This window comes from Trichoderma reesei (assembly GCF_000167675.1).
Source record: "Trichoderma reesei QM6a unplaced genomic scaffold TRIREscaffold_39, whole genome shotgun sequence".
Classification (NCBI taxonomy): Eukaryota; Fungi; Ascomycota; class Sordariomycetes; order Hypocreales; family Hypocreaceae; genus Trichoderma; species Trichoderma reesei.
The window spans coordinates 89,806-104,055 of record NW_006711186.1 but is presented as its reverse complement, the minus strand read 5'-3'; the positions used below and the strand labels follow the sequence as shown (position 1 = coordinate 104,055).

General features: G+C 49.5%; 4 protein-coding genes across 4 annotated transcripts; 2 read left to right on the top strand and 2 right to left on the bottom strand.

Moving 5' to 3' along the window:
- Nucleotides 1–1,497: 1,497 nt before the first annotated feature.
- On the bottom strand, nt 1,498–1,868 carry TRIREDRAFT_112440 (uncharacterized protein; the record flags this gene model as incomplete). The annotated part of the gene is made up of 3 exons (XM_006969717.1): nt 1,498–1,508; nt 1,579–1,587; nt 1,718–1,868. 3 exons carry the CDS (start codon nt 1,866–1,868, stop codon nt 1,498–1,500), a joined length of 171 nt encoding a protein of 56 aa, XP_006969779.1.
- A 4,673-nt stretch (nt 1,869–6,541) lies between these two features.
- Nucleotides 6,542–7,957, top strand: TRIREDRAFT_112439 (uncharacterized protein; the record flags this gene model as incomplete). Its single annotated transcript, XM_006969727.1, has 1 exon — nt 6,542–7,957. One exon carries the CDS (start codon nt 6,542–6,544, stop codon nt 7,955–7,957), a length of 1,416 nt encoding a protein of 471 aa, XP_006969789.1.
- A 1,591-nt stretch (nt 7,958–9,548) lies between these two features.
- TRIREDRAFT_82529 (uncharacterized protein) lies at nt 9,549–11,798 on the top strand (the record flags this gene model as incomplete). The annotated part of the gene is made up of 5 exons (XM_006969726.1): nt 9,549–9,842; nt 9,928–9,972; nt 10,057–10,156; nt 10,260–11,281; nt 11,368–11,798. The coding sequence occupies exons 1-5, from the start codon at nt 9,821–9,823 to the stop codon at nt 11,796–11,798; spliced, it is 1,620 nt and encodes a 539-aa protein (XP_006969788.1). The 5' UTR covers nt 9,549–9,820.
- Nucleotides 11,799–12,784: 986 nt separating this feature from the next.
- Nucleotides 12,785–14,205, bottom strand: TRIREDRAFT_124223 (uncharacterized protein; the record flags this gene model as incomplete). The annotated part of the gene is made up of 3 exons (XM_006969716.1): nt 13,574–14,205; nt 13,098–13,522; nt 12,785–13,047 (listed from the first exon to the last, which is right to left on the bottom strand). Exons 1-3 carry the CDS (start codon nt 14,146–14,148, stop codon nt 12,785–12,787), a joined length of 1,263 nt encoding a protein of 420 aa, XP_006969778.1. The 5' UTR covers nt 14,149–14,205.
- Between the last annotated feature and the right edge of the window lie 45 nt (nt 14,206–14,250).

Sequence of the window (14,250 nt, the reverse complement as noted above, 5' to 3'; positions counted from 1 at the left end):
AATAACTTTTAGTAAAAAGTAAAGGACTAATAATATTAATAATATAAAGCAGAAAATAATTAAAAAGCAGGCTATTATAGCTTTTAATATGCTTAAAGATATACTTAAAATAAGCTTTAAATTCTTTATAACTATAGATAAACTTAAAAAACCTTAGCTAATTATAGCTAAATACTTAAAAGTATAATAATTAATATTAAATAGCTATAAAGATATAAATACTATAGTAGCCTAGGTTATAGTATAAAAGGGGAGCTATAATATATATTAGTAAATACTTTATAAAATAGGTAAGTTTATTTTAATATTATTATACTTAAGGACTATAAGGCTAATATAGTATAATATATAAAGTAATTAAGGATAAATATATAATATAAAATTAAAATTAAATTTATAATATTTATAAAACTAAGTATAAGAATTATTATTTATATATTAATATAAGTTAGTTTTTATATATAAGCATAGGCTTTTATAGTATTTAAATACTAGGTTTTTATAATAAAATTATAAAAAAAAGCAGTTAAGGTTTATAAAAAGGTAAGAGATTATTTTTATTATAACTATAACTATAATTAAATAATTTTAATTTTATATTACTTTTTAAACCTAGCGCTTATATTATAGTATGCCTTATAATATATTAATAAAACTACTATAAATTAAAATAAAGATATATTAAGGATTTTATATTAAAGATTAAGTATAAGGTATAGAATACTATAATATCTACTACTTAAAGAAAAATAAGTAGTAATAGTATAAATATAGTATTTTATAATTATAAAGTATACTTATATATTATTTAAAAAGTAAATTATTATTTATATAAGTAATAGCGCTTATAATATATAACTATTAATAACTAATATATAGTATTTAAGATAGGTATTTATATATATATATAGCCTTTAAGAAAAGCTTTTTTAAGTTAATATAAAGCTATTATTAAAGATAAAACTATAACTTTAATATAAGACTTTTATATTAATAAGGATATTTATACTAGTATTATTACTAAAATAAAAAGATTTTTAATTTAATATTATAATATAATACTATTATATTATATATTATAGCTGCTTTTAATATTATCTTAATTTACTTATTATATTATAATTTATTATTATAAAAATATAGCTTTTTAGCTTAATATATTACCTTTTTATAAATAAAGTTCTTACTTAAAATAATTTTTATATAAAAACCCTTTATAAGTTAATATATTTTTCTTTATAAAAGAATTACACTTTAATAATAATAATAATATTATATTAGCAGTAATTACTTTTTTTACTTAAATAAAGTTTTACTTTATAATAGTATACTGCTTAAGTAATAATAGTAATATAGTATTAATAATAAATATTACTATATAATAATTTTATAATATAAATACTATTTAATTAGTAATTTTATACTAATTTTATAACTATTATAGCTTTTATATATTTTCTTTAGCTAATAAAAAATAAGTAGTTTATTTATTACTAATTAAAAAAGAACTATATATATATAAAGTTATACTAACTAGTAATAATTTTAAGCAGTAATACTTATATATATATAACACACCTGCTAATACTATATACTAGCCTAATAATTATTATTATGCTGTAAACCTTATTATATTATTATATCCACACCTAAAAGTCTTATATAACTCTGCCCTAAAACACCCCCCGGCCTGCTAGGTACCTACCTACCTACCTACCCACGGCTTCAGCAAGCAAGTAGAAGGTCGAGCATCTGCATAGAGCAGCCATGACGCGAATTCCCCATCTTTGCTGTCCCCTCGCTTCCATCTCTCGAGGGCGACAACCCCTCCTTTCGACTACTTTAGCCGCTTTGTCAGACAAGCCCATCGTGGCCGCCCCAACGCGGCGGACCCTTTGCTACGGGCAATCGAGCAAGTTACCTACCTTGCCTACCTACCCTACCTACCCTACCTACCTAAGGTGTGGACTCAAAACAACAACTTGAACAACAACAACAACACCCTGAGGCGATGTGGGGAGGGAGCGACGGCCGCAAAAGGGTGAGGCACCAAACTCGCTGCTCCCGCAACCAGCCCGGTTCCGCGGCCTGCGCGAGCGAGAGGAGAGAGGGGAAAACAGCGGCCAATCGACGACGGACTGTGCTTAGCAAAGCAGCGAAGTCGCAGTAGTCTGCGATAGCGGCAGGAGTAGCGGGCATACTAAGGAGCCCTTAGCAGCAAGTTGTGCTTGTGCGTGCGATTTGGTGTTGGCGCCGGCGCTGTCTCGCGATTATGAAGATGCCGAAGCTGCTGCTGCTGCTGCTGCTACTACTGCTTGCTACTGCTGCAGCTACAGAGACGGACGTCATTTGACGACAACAACAACCTGCATGTGGATGGCCGCGTGAAATGACACACCAAGAGTGCCCCTTGTTGTCGAGTGCTGTTGAGCGCTGTGATAATCTCCATTGAGCCTTGCTCTTTTGCCATCAAGTTAAAGGGCCGACGCAAGCAACAGGCAATACGCCTCCCCAAACCCCATCGCAGCAGAAAAACACGTGGAGCTGCGAGCTGCGGGCAATAGAAAAAGAGGGGCCGGATCCGGCGATGGACGACGGTTTTGTGCGGGCCAATTGCAGCCCCCGTAGGGCTGCAGCGTTAGATCGGGGCAACGAGCAGCTCGTTGCATTCAATCGCGCGATCGCGGCGCAGTTCCAGAGTTGAGAGACAAGATGCGAGGAAACGAGGCGACGAGGGCATGTGGAAGCGTGCAATAAATTACCGCATGGCTCTTACAGCAGAGAGAGAACGCAGCGATTTTTTTTTCTTCTCTTTTTTGAGAGGATTCCACGCGGTGGGAAATGTACACAGCATGTGTTCTTCTGTCAAGGGCCATTACGGAACTGGAGTGGGGAGCCCATCCCTTGTGTGTCGGGATTACCTAACGTGGGAGCTCCCAAGTTGCGGGTTGGCCGATTGCCCAATCACGGCCGCGCTGCCTCTTACACGGTGGCACACCCAGGCGGCGCGCTCGTCTGTCCGATTGGCATCGATTTGCTTGCCGGATTGCCGCGCCTCTTGTCAAGGTGACGATAAGGTCGCTCATGAGAAAATATCCATGGAACATGAAAAAAGACAAAAGAAGAAGAAGAGAAAAAAAACGAAGAAACAGAGAGAACCAGAAGAAAATAACCCAAAAGGGATAAAGCTGCAGATTAAGAATCAGGGCTGGCAGGCGCCATCACCAACTTTTTCTCCTGGGCGTCTTTTATACTTTGCAATTGCTGCCATCAAACCCATAGACACGTGTTTGAGAGCACAGTCAACCACAGTGGCTGGCAGCGCAGCACTCGCCAGTCATTCTAAGATAACCGAGTTTATTCATTGTTTTCCTGCTAGTAGCACGATATGTTTTTTCCTCTTCTTCTTTGTTCTGAGGCGCTGAGGCCCATCTGGAGCTATTCTGATTCCTGTGCTCGGTTCGAAGTCGTATCAATCTCGTCAGGTAGCGGGATGGGTCAGAAAGAGGGGAAGACGACAAGAGGGACAGGATCGGGGCGTACGTACCTAGGTAGTTAGACGAGCGCGACAAGCACAGAGACAAGTCGGTGCACGGCTAAAAGGGACTACAGCAACAAAAAAAGGTGACAAACTACGAGTACGTGAGGTACTGCAAGGCCATAAGCCAGACTGGTGGTGCTCAATCGCCGGTTTTGCTTTGCAAGGGCCCTAGTAAAGGTCCCATAAGGCAGTAGTTGAGTAGGTACCTACGGAGTGCGGCTACGACGACAACGACGACGACTTGGACGCATCTTCCCCCTCCTCGTTGCCAACGACCCTTGACCCTGCAGCCGGCAGTTGCGGGAAACGGGCCCTCGAGAGGCCCAAGCTTTTGCGTCCAGGTTATCCCGGGGTACTTGCGCTAACGCTGCGACTGGCTCCGCACCTGCATGTATCTCTGGAGCCTGTATGGACGAGACGTGATTTGATTGTGCTGTGTGTGAGAGCGAGAGAGTGTGTGTGTGGGGAGGGAGTAAGGGAGGGAGGGGGGACAAGAAAAGAGGGATCGAGGCTTTTGGCAAGGGATTCTGATCGATCAAGTCCCGACCTCGTTCGCTGCATGCTGGCGCGCGCGCAACCGCTGCAATTGGGCCGGTACAGCCCCGGCTCGCTGAGGTGCTGACCTCTGTGGCTCTCTCGTCAACCTGCCCATTTTCGCGCGCGTTCGCCCGCTCTGGGGAGACTAACTGAGCTCCTCACTTGTTGGAGAATTAACCAAGAGAGATAGACTGCTGCGATACGAAAAGAATGTGGCAGCATATCGCAGTGTAGTAGGTACGTATTACCTTGCACTTTGGGGCAAGCAACATTTCAAGTTCGTACCTAGATAGTGAGGTACCTTGGCTCTTCCCACCCATTGGCAGCAATAACCTGTTCCCTACCTACCTACCTACCCACCTACCCAACCTTACCTACCTACAAACTCTCTTTTTTTTTTTATTTTGCCTTTTGGATCGGCCGCCCAAGCCCACGGGTTCCTGAAACTCAGTTGGGCAATGGCCAGCTTTGCCGCCATCGTCGCTGGTGTTGAAGAATCAAGAGACACAGATCTAGAGATGAAAAAAAAAACAGGGCTGACAGAAACTCCACGCAAAGAAAAGCGACAGCTCTGCCGTTTGCCATCGAGGCGTCCGATTGATTGCCCATGGTGGCTCTTCGGACAGCTCCCGGCGATTCTTGCAAGGAGTCACCCCCAAAGGCCCGCTTCGAACCAGTTGCTAGGTAGGTAGGTATCTGGGTGAGTCTGGGTAGGGCGGTACTTCTCACATGGGCCGTCCACCAAGGTGCCGGTACCTGCCCGTGCGCCCTGCGTCCGCCGAGAGCTCCGGGTACACGCCCGTACCGCACACCCCCGGGGCAGGGCCTCGAATCTGGTACCTCTCGAGCCCGGCAGCGAGCGGGGGGGAAGGAGACAGCAGAAGGAAACCAAGACCAAAGGCCTGCAAGCCACAAGCCACAGACACACCACGACCACGGCAAGCGCAGGACAGGGCAGCCAACACCAAGAGTACGGACCCCTCTTTCCTTTCTCTCTCCATGTCTTTCTCTTGCTCACGCCTCCTCGCTTCCACTTCTTCCCACTTCTCAACAGCCTCCTCCCCCCTCCGCCATAAGCCTCCCAGATCCAGCCCTACACTCAAAAACCCTCGACCTTGCCTCTCCTGGCCCTCGACTCATTACCTTGTCCTGCCTACCTACCTACCTACCTACCTACCTACATACATACTTGCCTGCTACGCCCTGTTGGCGGATACTGATGAGAGCTGCTCGACCGCCAGACTGGCTACCTATATAATATCGGCCACTTGCCCCCCCTGCTCCCTCCTGCTCTTGCTCCTGCTACCCTTTGGACACCTTTGGATCGTTACCAAGCTTCAACTTTCCGTGCCTCGTCTCGACGAGACTTCAATCGCTCGCTCTTCGGTGAACTCAAAACACACACGCTCACACACACGCACACGCACACGCACAGCAAACGCTAAACGCTCAAACGCTCTGGCCAGCTGCCCTGCCGCTTCTCGTGATAAAGACTTCGCTCAAAGCTCACGATAACCGGGTTCTGGAGATCGCCGCCTCGGTCTTACCGTCTTCCGCCTACTACCGCTTGTTGGCTACTGGATTGCCTTCACGCGCTTTGACTTCCGCCTCGAGCATCTTGTCTCTCGGCTTCCTCCTCAAACGAGGTATTCTTCTCGACACCCCTCATCCACCGTTGAGGTCTCTACTTGTCCTCCCTTGAGGTATCCACCCGTCCGGATCAAAAATATCCATCTACTCGACCACCTCCAAGGAGTATCTGCTCGCCCGCCTTCAAGGTACTCATCTACTTGTCCGCCTCTGGGGTAGCTACGAGTCTATCCCTTGAGTTCTCTGATCAACGTCTCGGAGATCTCCATCAGTCGTCGCTGAGATCTCTTCTCATCCTCCTGCAAGGTCCCTTCTACTCCTCTTGGAGATCTCTTCTACTCGTCTTACGAGGTCAATTCTCCTCCCACTACCGGGTGTCTAGATTCTGTCTAGCCACTTATACCATCTCTACCCCTCTCTTAATCCCCGTCTACCTTTCTCCTCCTACTATCCTTTCCATCTACCTATCTCATCCTCCTTATCCTCTCTTCTATCTTCCGCTAAGAGTCCCCTCCTCTTAGCTTCTCTTCTCTCTTCGAACTGACAATCGAACCTACATCAACATATCGCCTCTCAATCTATCTTCTCTCTCGGGATTACTAACAATCCTATATCGATCAAACTGTTGTCACCCTCTCTTGTCTCTTCCTTGGCCATTCTCCAAGGTTTTCTCCTCGGTCTTCTACTGAGGTCTCTTCTAGCTCTCTCTCTTGAGCTAATAGCTTCTCTTCTTCGTGTCCCTCTCGAAACTCCCGTCCTCATCTCTCGTCATCCTTCGGCTTCCCCCCGTTGTACTCGTATCCCTCGAGTCTTCACGTTTCTCTTCACTCTTACATCCTCTGTGTATCGTCTGTCAACCTTTCAAAGCCAAACATGTCTGATCAACCTCGTTTGACCCCCACCTTCCGTGGTTTCATCAACGACACTACCGACGCTCTGATCCTCTTCTCTGCCTGTCTCGACGGAATCATCAGCCACGTCCCCCGCCGCCCTCATGACCGCGAGCGGCAGCAACTCATCGTCAGCGGCAGCGTCTTCATCTACGAAGAGCATGCCTCGGGCATCAAGCGCTGGACCGACGGTATATCCTGGAGTCCGAGCCGCATCCTAGACAATTTCCTTATATACAGGGAGTTGCAAAGGCCGTTCCCGCCTGGTGAAAAGAAGCGTGCCCTTAAACGCAGGAGAGCTGGCCACGGCATACACAAACCGGTGGCCAACAGCTCGGGAGGTACACAGGACATCGAGCGATCATTGGTCGGGTCTCTGACGGATTCGTACGACTTCAAGGGAGACGGATTGGTCAAGAAGACCATCAGCATCAACTACCGTGGCGTCCCGCACCACCTAGTCAGCTACTACGACCTCGAGGAGGTCAAGTTTCTCCCGACTCCGAGTACCTTCCGCCAGTTCGCAAATGTGCGGATTCGTCCCGAGCTCTACCTCAACCAGAACTTCCGCACACCCGTGCCTGGAATGCCCTTGGTGTTGCATCAGCATCTCGAGGATCCCAACGACCCCAATGCCGCCGCCGCTGCAGCCGCTGCTCATGGCCTCTACCTGCCAGTGTCCGCCACCGATATCACCCCTCCCGCTCCCACAATCACTCCCGAGCAGGTCGTCTTCACTCAGGCCTTGGCTGACATGGCAGTCACCGCCGCTGCCGTCGACTCGGTTTACACTACTGCAGATTGGGTTCCCGCCATGTTCGTGACTGCCGATGCTCAGGCCCACGCACAGGGCGAGGGTCATAACCACCACCACCAGCAATACCAGATGCAGCAGCACGCTCAACTGCAGCACCACCATGGACATAACTACCCGCAATTGCAGCAACAGCAGCTGCAGCAACATCAGCTGCAACAGCAGCAAGCTCAGCAAGAGCAGATGCATCAACCGCAGCTGATGGACATGCAACAGCAACAGCAATTTCACCAACAGCATCAACACCTGCTGCACCCTAGCCCCATACAGCCTCAGCATCAGCTGCCCAGCCCTGTGCCGCATCCACATCAGAATCAGCACCCCAGCCCCGTGCAGCATCAACAACATCAACGCCGCAGCAACGCGATGCAGTATCAGCATTCGCAGTCTCAAGAGCCGCCGCAGCACCTGTTCCAGCAGGCACAGCAGAGACACCACGAGCAGCGGAACGCCTTACAGCCGGTCATGTTGCAGCACGGTCATGGTGCGCTATCGCTAGGAGGGAACCCGCAAAACACCACCAGCACTTCTCACTATGAGCCTAGTGCCGAAGAGTGGGTTACTTGGTTCCCGGGCGCATTATAAATCACACACTCAAGGACGGCAAACAGGTTGACTGGCTGGCTGGCGTTTGCTCATATACTGTATCTATATCTCCGTCTCTTTTCATGGCAGGCTTCGACGAGGCACGCAACATTGGGTTTGGCTTGGCATCATACGGGCGTCACGGGGCATTACGGCTTTGCGAAAAGTTTGTGCTTTATACCGGACTCGGCGCGGGCACAGCTCGCCCTGGGGACTTATCACGGCCACTGTTCTCGGGCCCAGACCCGATTGAGCTTTGGGATGGCGTTTCCGGATGACTTTTGTGGATGGGATTTTCGGTTACCTTGCGGAGTTTCGGGCGTATACAATACCCCCTGGTCTAGTTTCTTGTTGTTTTGTTTCGATATCTCTGTGTTATTTTAATTTTTAATATTCGAGGTCGGGATGGGCCGATCGGGATTGTTGGGTGGTAGAATTCTTGGCTTCCTTAATTTGGGTTCGCGGAGGCAGCAATACTTGCACAGGTGCACGGCTAGGATGCTGTTTGATTAGTTGTACAAAAAGACAAAAAGAGGGAAAAAAAAAAAAAAGGGTTGCTCTTAGATAGGTCTGTTGCAGTATTAATAAGAGTTTTTGCTCACCATGCTGCCCTCCACCCGCATGTGCCTCTGTGATTGCTTGCTAGTAGCTGTTGGTTGATGGCTCTCTACCTACCGTAAGAACGGCAGAGGTGAGCAAGATGACGTTGCAGCTCGATCGTGGGTAACAAGGCCCATGAAACTTGGAGGATATGCTTCTTTGGACAGGGCCCCTGTCCCGTGTGTATTGTACCTCTCACAGCTGGGTCGATAGGATGGCGTACATGCCCGGCTTCTTGGCCCTTGGATGTCTTCAAGAGGCGCCGTTTGAGTCGACTCGTCCACGGCCTGCCTCGATCGAGCCATGACGCAGTTTGAGGCCAAGGTGTGGTTAAGCGGCGATGAGACGGGCCTACGGAAGCATGCCCTTGAGATATAATATATGTGACGATACATCTGTCTATATATGTATAGGGCTATAATGATAATGCGAGTGCGAGTACTTATGTCTAAGTAGATTTAGTGGTTTGAGTTTTGAGGTCATTTATCTGGGTTGGGTGTGTTCAAAGAATGTCAAAAGAGCCATATGTAGTATTATATAGACTACCTAGTGGATATATATACAAACAAACCTTGATAAGGGCCCAAGATAGACACTGCAAGGATAGGTATGGAGAGAGCGAACATTGGATGAATGATTTACCTAGGTATTTAGCACGTGTGTCTTGCTCACCGAATGATTCGAGTCCCGTGGACGACCAAGGTACTTTGCTTGTTGTGTAATATTGTATGAGACTGCAGGTATCTTATTACTGGCTAGCAAGGTACCTAGGTGGTCTTGTATGAGCATGTGCATGTGCATGGGTACCTTATTACCTTAAGGGTGCCTCACGGAATCGACGAGCTGACGTCGTTTAGCAGCAGAGATCCATGCAGTGCATCGTCATTTGACGCGCCTCAACAGACTTGTCGTGCTCAACGCTTTGCCTCTGCTTCGTCCTCCTCATTCCTCTTCCTGGAATCATGAGTGCAAATGTCCTTGTTATTCTTTATCATTATTTTCTAGATACAGGGACCCGATTTGTTGGATTTCCTTTTCCTTCCATCTTTGATTTTCCGTACCTTTCTTCTCGTTACTAGTAGTAGCTTCCCGCTTTTTGACCCCTCCATTGGATCTCCCTTCTTGGGGTAGCTCCTCTGCCAGGTACCTTGCCTGCCTTGCCTTGCTCCTCTTTTTTTTCCCTTTTCCTTTACCAACTACATCATCGATTCTCATCTTCGGACAACTCGCTCGACTTCTTGGGCCAGGGCGCAGACGTTCGCGATGCTGCTATTCCTGCACAGGCGTGAGTGCTTCATTGCTTGCTCTCTCCATGATATCCTCAGATTACTTCTCAACTGAGTCTAACGTGTATTGTGTCATTGTTGCAGCTTTCGAGGCGCTGGCACCGAAGCTGGGTGCTTCTCCCGACGAACGTAAGAATCAACACCCCCCAGTCTCCTTGACAGACTCAATCGACGTGAACCTGCTCTAATTGAATACCGCTCTCCCATCGACAGTCAAGCTCACCTTCTCGTTCCTCCTCTCGTATCCGCTTGCGGGAATCCTCAAGCGCCTGCCGGACGCGAAGCCGATTCTAAAGAACCTCTTCATCATCTGGTAATTCACCGCCAGCAGAAAACCATAACAAGAACCCGTTCTCGCCGGCATCAGAGCTGACCACCTTTGGCGCTTCCTCTGCGCCTCTCGACCGTGAAAACAGCGTCTCTCTCTTCTACCTCGTCGGCCTCTTCGACCTCTGGGATGGCATCGTCACCCTCGCCATCAGCGCCGGCGGCGCCTACGCCATCGCAAAGTACCTGCGCGGCAGCCCCTACATGCCCTGGATCGGCTTCGTCTTCCTCATGGGCCACATGTCCATCAGCCACATCCAGCGCCAGATTGCAAACAACCCCTCCGTCGTCGACGTCACCGGAGCCCAGATGGTGCTCATCATGAAGCTGTCCGCCTTCTGCTGGAACGTCGCCGACGGCCAGCTGCCGGCCGACCAGCTGTCGGAGCTGCAGCAGAACCGCGCCCTCAAGGACCTGCCGCCCCTTGTCGACTACGCCGCCTACGTGCTCTTCTTCCCGTCGCTGTTTGCCGGCCCGGCCTTTGACTATGCCGAGTACCGCCGCTGGATCGACACGTCCATGTTCGACGTGCCCGCCCAGATTGACCCTGCCAAGAAGCCTCCTGTGCGAAAGAAGCGCAAGATTCCTCGCAGCGGCACCCCCGCCACCAAGAAGGCTATCACAGGCCTCGTCTGGATCGGCCTCTTCGTCGCCTTGTCGGGCAAGTTCAGCACCGCCCACGTCACCGACCCGTCGTTTGTCGAGCGCTCGTTCCTCCAGCGCGTGTGGCTGATCCACATGGCCAGCCAGGTAACACGTTTCAAGTTCTACGGCGTCTGGGCCCTGACCGAAGGTGCCTGCATCCTGGCCGGCCTGGGCTATAACGGCGTCGACCCCGTCACCGGCAAGGTCTCGTGGAACCGCCTGCAGAACGTCGACCCCTGGATGGTCGAGACGGCCCAGAACCCGCGCGCGTACCTGGCCGGGTGGAACATGAACACCAACAACTGGCTGCGCAACTACATTTACCTGCGCGTGACGCCCCGCGGCAAGAAGCCCGGCTTCCGCGCCAGCATGACGACCTTTGTCACGAGCGCCTTTTGGCACGGCTTCTACCCGGGCTACTACCTCAGCTTTATGCTGGCCAGTCTGATTCAGACGTCAGCCAAGAGTGAGAATCTTTGCCCTTTATCCTCCAATCCTCTCTGCTCATTCCATAAAAGAACATTTACTGACATCTCATCCTTGTGTGACCAGACTTCCGCCGGCACGTCCGCCCCTTTTTCCTCGATCCCATCACGGGCAACCCCACGCCCAAGAAAAAGTACTACGACTTCGCCACGTACCTCGTCACCCAGCTTACCTTTTCCTTCACGACGCTGCCCTTCCTCATCCTCAGCTTCAAGGAGTCGGTCCGCGCCTGGTCCCACGTCTACTTTTACGCCTTCATCTGGACCACGGCGTCGCTCGCCTTCTTTGCGTCCCCCGGCAAGGCGCTGCTCAGGAAGAAGCTCGAGAGCCGCCAGGGCAAGGCCAGCGCGCGGCTCAAGCGGACGACGAGCAGCGAGAGCCTCTCGGGCAGGGAGCCCATTCTGGGCATCTCCAAGGATCCAGAGGGGGACATTGCCGAGGCTGTCAATGAGTTTAGGGCGGGAGTTGCGTCGATGCAGAAGAGGAGGACACTTTGAGAGGGGAAGGGGGGGGGGGGGGGGGGGTTCGGGAGGAGTGAAAGATGCTTGGTGAGACAAAACATTTGTTGTTGTTTGGGAAGTGTTTTTCGATGCTTGGGTGTTGTTGTTAGCATAAGATGGGATGAGACTATGACATATAGACATTGGCGAGATGGGATGGCATGTATTTGGCATTTAATGAGCGGGTTGAGAGAGTATGCGAATGGGTTTGGGACACTCCATCCGAGGTGTTCTGTTCATATTACAAAGACAGGAGGTCACGTACGTCAACATGATAGCCATGGCGCACCAAATTGTTTGTTTCTATCATGTACCTCGGGGAAAACATATCAATCACATAAAACATATAGTATAAAGAATCTCATACATCTGCTGTTGTCAAAGTTCTAGCTCTTGAAGACCACTCCATCATTTATCATCACCTGCCTTCATCTTTGAACTCATTTTCCATCCAAAGTTCCCTCCCACCCACTCAGTGAATCATCTCCAATGGACATCATGCTGTGTATGTACATGCTCCCACGTTACAGATTCCCCTGCCAAAAAGATTCAAAGTTCCTCCTCAAAGCCCCATCCACTTCAAAGCCACCATCATAAGCCTCTCATGCTCCATCAGAATTCGAATGAAGAGAAGAATAGGATATGTAAAAAAAATAATAAAGTTGGAAAAAAAAAGCGTTACGCATAAGAAGTCGTCGTGCGTGTACATGTGTATGTAATGTATGTATGGCTGTAAGTAAGTAGTGAGGAAGAAAGAATCGTCATCTCGTAAGAGCTTTTGCGCAAAAAAATCGAATGTCAGTCGGAAAGGGATATCCAAAATCGGCGCCGTTCCATAAAAGGGAATAGACAAGGTCCCCTTGACAAGTGGTGTTGTCGTCCCGCCAGAAAAAGAAAAGATGAATGCTGAAAATCCAAAACCCGTCGCTTTTTATAATGTTCCCCCAGGCTTGATAGAATTGTGAAAAGAAAAAGCCCCCCCATCAATGCCACTGCTGCTTCGCGCCTACAGCGATGAGGATGATGCAGAGACTGAGAATGACGGCGCCAATGATGGACATGCGCCGGTTGACGCGTCTCCACCACTTGAGCCGCTCGTGTAGGCGCTCCGCGTGGATGTACTGCCTCTGGTGTCGTGCCTCCATTCGAATATCGAGATGGCCAGTAATGTAGATTCGCTCCGTCATGGCTCGCTCCGGCTTTGGGGGGATCGGTAGAACGGCGCCAAGCATCCACGCTGTTATTCCTGTCCATTAGCCAAGTAGTCTCTCCAAGGGAGCATCTCGAACAACTCACTCAAGGGGCAGATGAACCCAATGATGAACAACACAAGCTGAATGTTGCGTCGCCAAAGGCCGAAATCAGCAGACTCGGACAATGAAGGAGGTGACCAGATGCTATATCGGCTGGCACGCCTGTCGTGTTGCAGATGCGGCGACCAAACGCTCGACGTCTTCTTCTTGACGACACCAGAGTCGACGGGCGCATAGGGCTGGGGCTGAGGCACTGGCCTGATGTCCATCGAGTCGGATTCGCTTGCTCGTCTGTATATCTCATGGGGTCGGCGGCGGGGATTAACAATCTCGGGAGTGTGCTGCTCATAGCTTGGGGAGCGGCTATGGGACGAATCGCGGTGCAAGCTGCTGGTAAACTGCGAAAACATTGACTCATTGGAAGGCTGCGCTGCGAGAAAGCGCCGCTCTCCACTTCCGTAATAGACCCTGTCCAAGTTAGACTTTGCGAAGTGTGAAGCGACTGATAGCCTTGCTCACCGTGCCCATGCCGGAATGGCCGCGTAGCTTATGCTGTTGTTTCGGGAACTGCTTGAGGAGCGGAGGTTCCTGTCTCCCGAGTGGTTAGAGACCATGCTGAGGCCGCGGGCGCGCGAGGGAAGGCGGTGATTGCTCTCCAGATCTGCAAGGCCATCGCCGTCCTCGTCGTGGTCGCGGACTAGACGAGCAGTGGAATAAGGCGTCTCTCTGCCGTGGACTGGCTGAGGTCGATCAACGGAGCCGCTCCGAGACCGAGACGCCATGGCCAGGGCCTCCTCGAGTCCAAAGGTGGAGAAGCTTCCCGTCTGTCGAAGCTGGTTGAGCGTAAAGACACTGCTGCGAGCGTTTCCAGACAGTCGAGAGATGGACCGCGTCGAAGGATCGCTACGTTCGCTCTCCGAAAGGACCGTGGACAGGGCAGGGCCCCATGGCTGTGTTCTAGAAGGACTTCTGCGGTGAATGCCTTGTCCAGACCCTGACTGGTTCCGTGTGTGCCGCCCTTCCAAATCTACCTGCGTGGACATGCCCATTGGCGCGTTGGGGTCGGCATCTTGATTCATCCTAGCGCTAGACATGGACGTCAAAGACCCGGTCCTCAGGTGCTCAAGCGATCGGGCGCTCACAATCGTCGAGTTGGAGTAGAGACGACCTGACCGCATGGGCCGTAATGGAGCAAC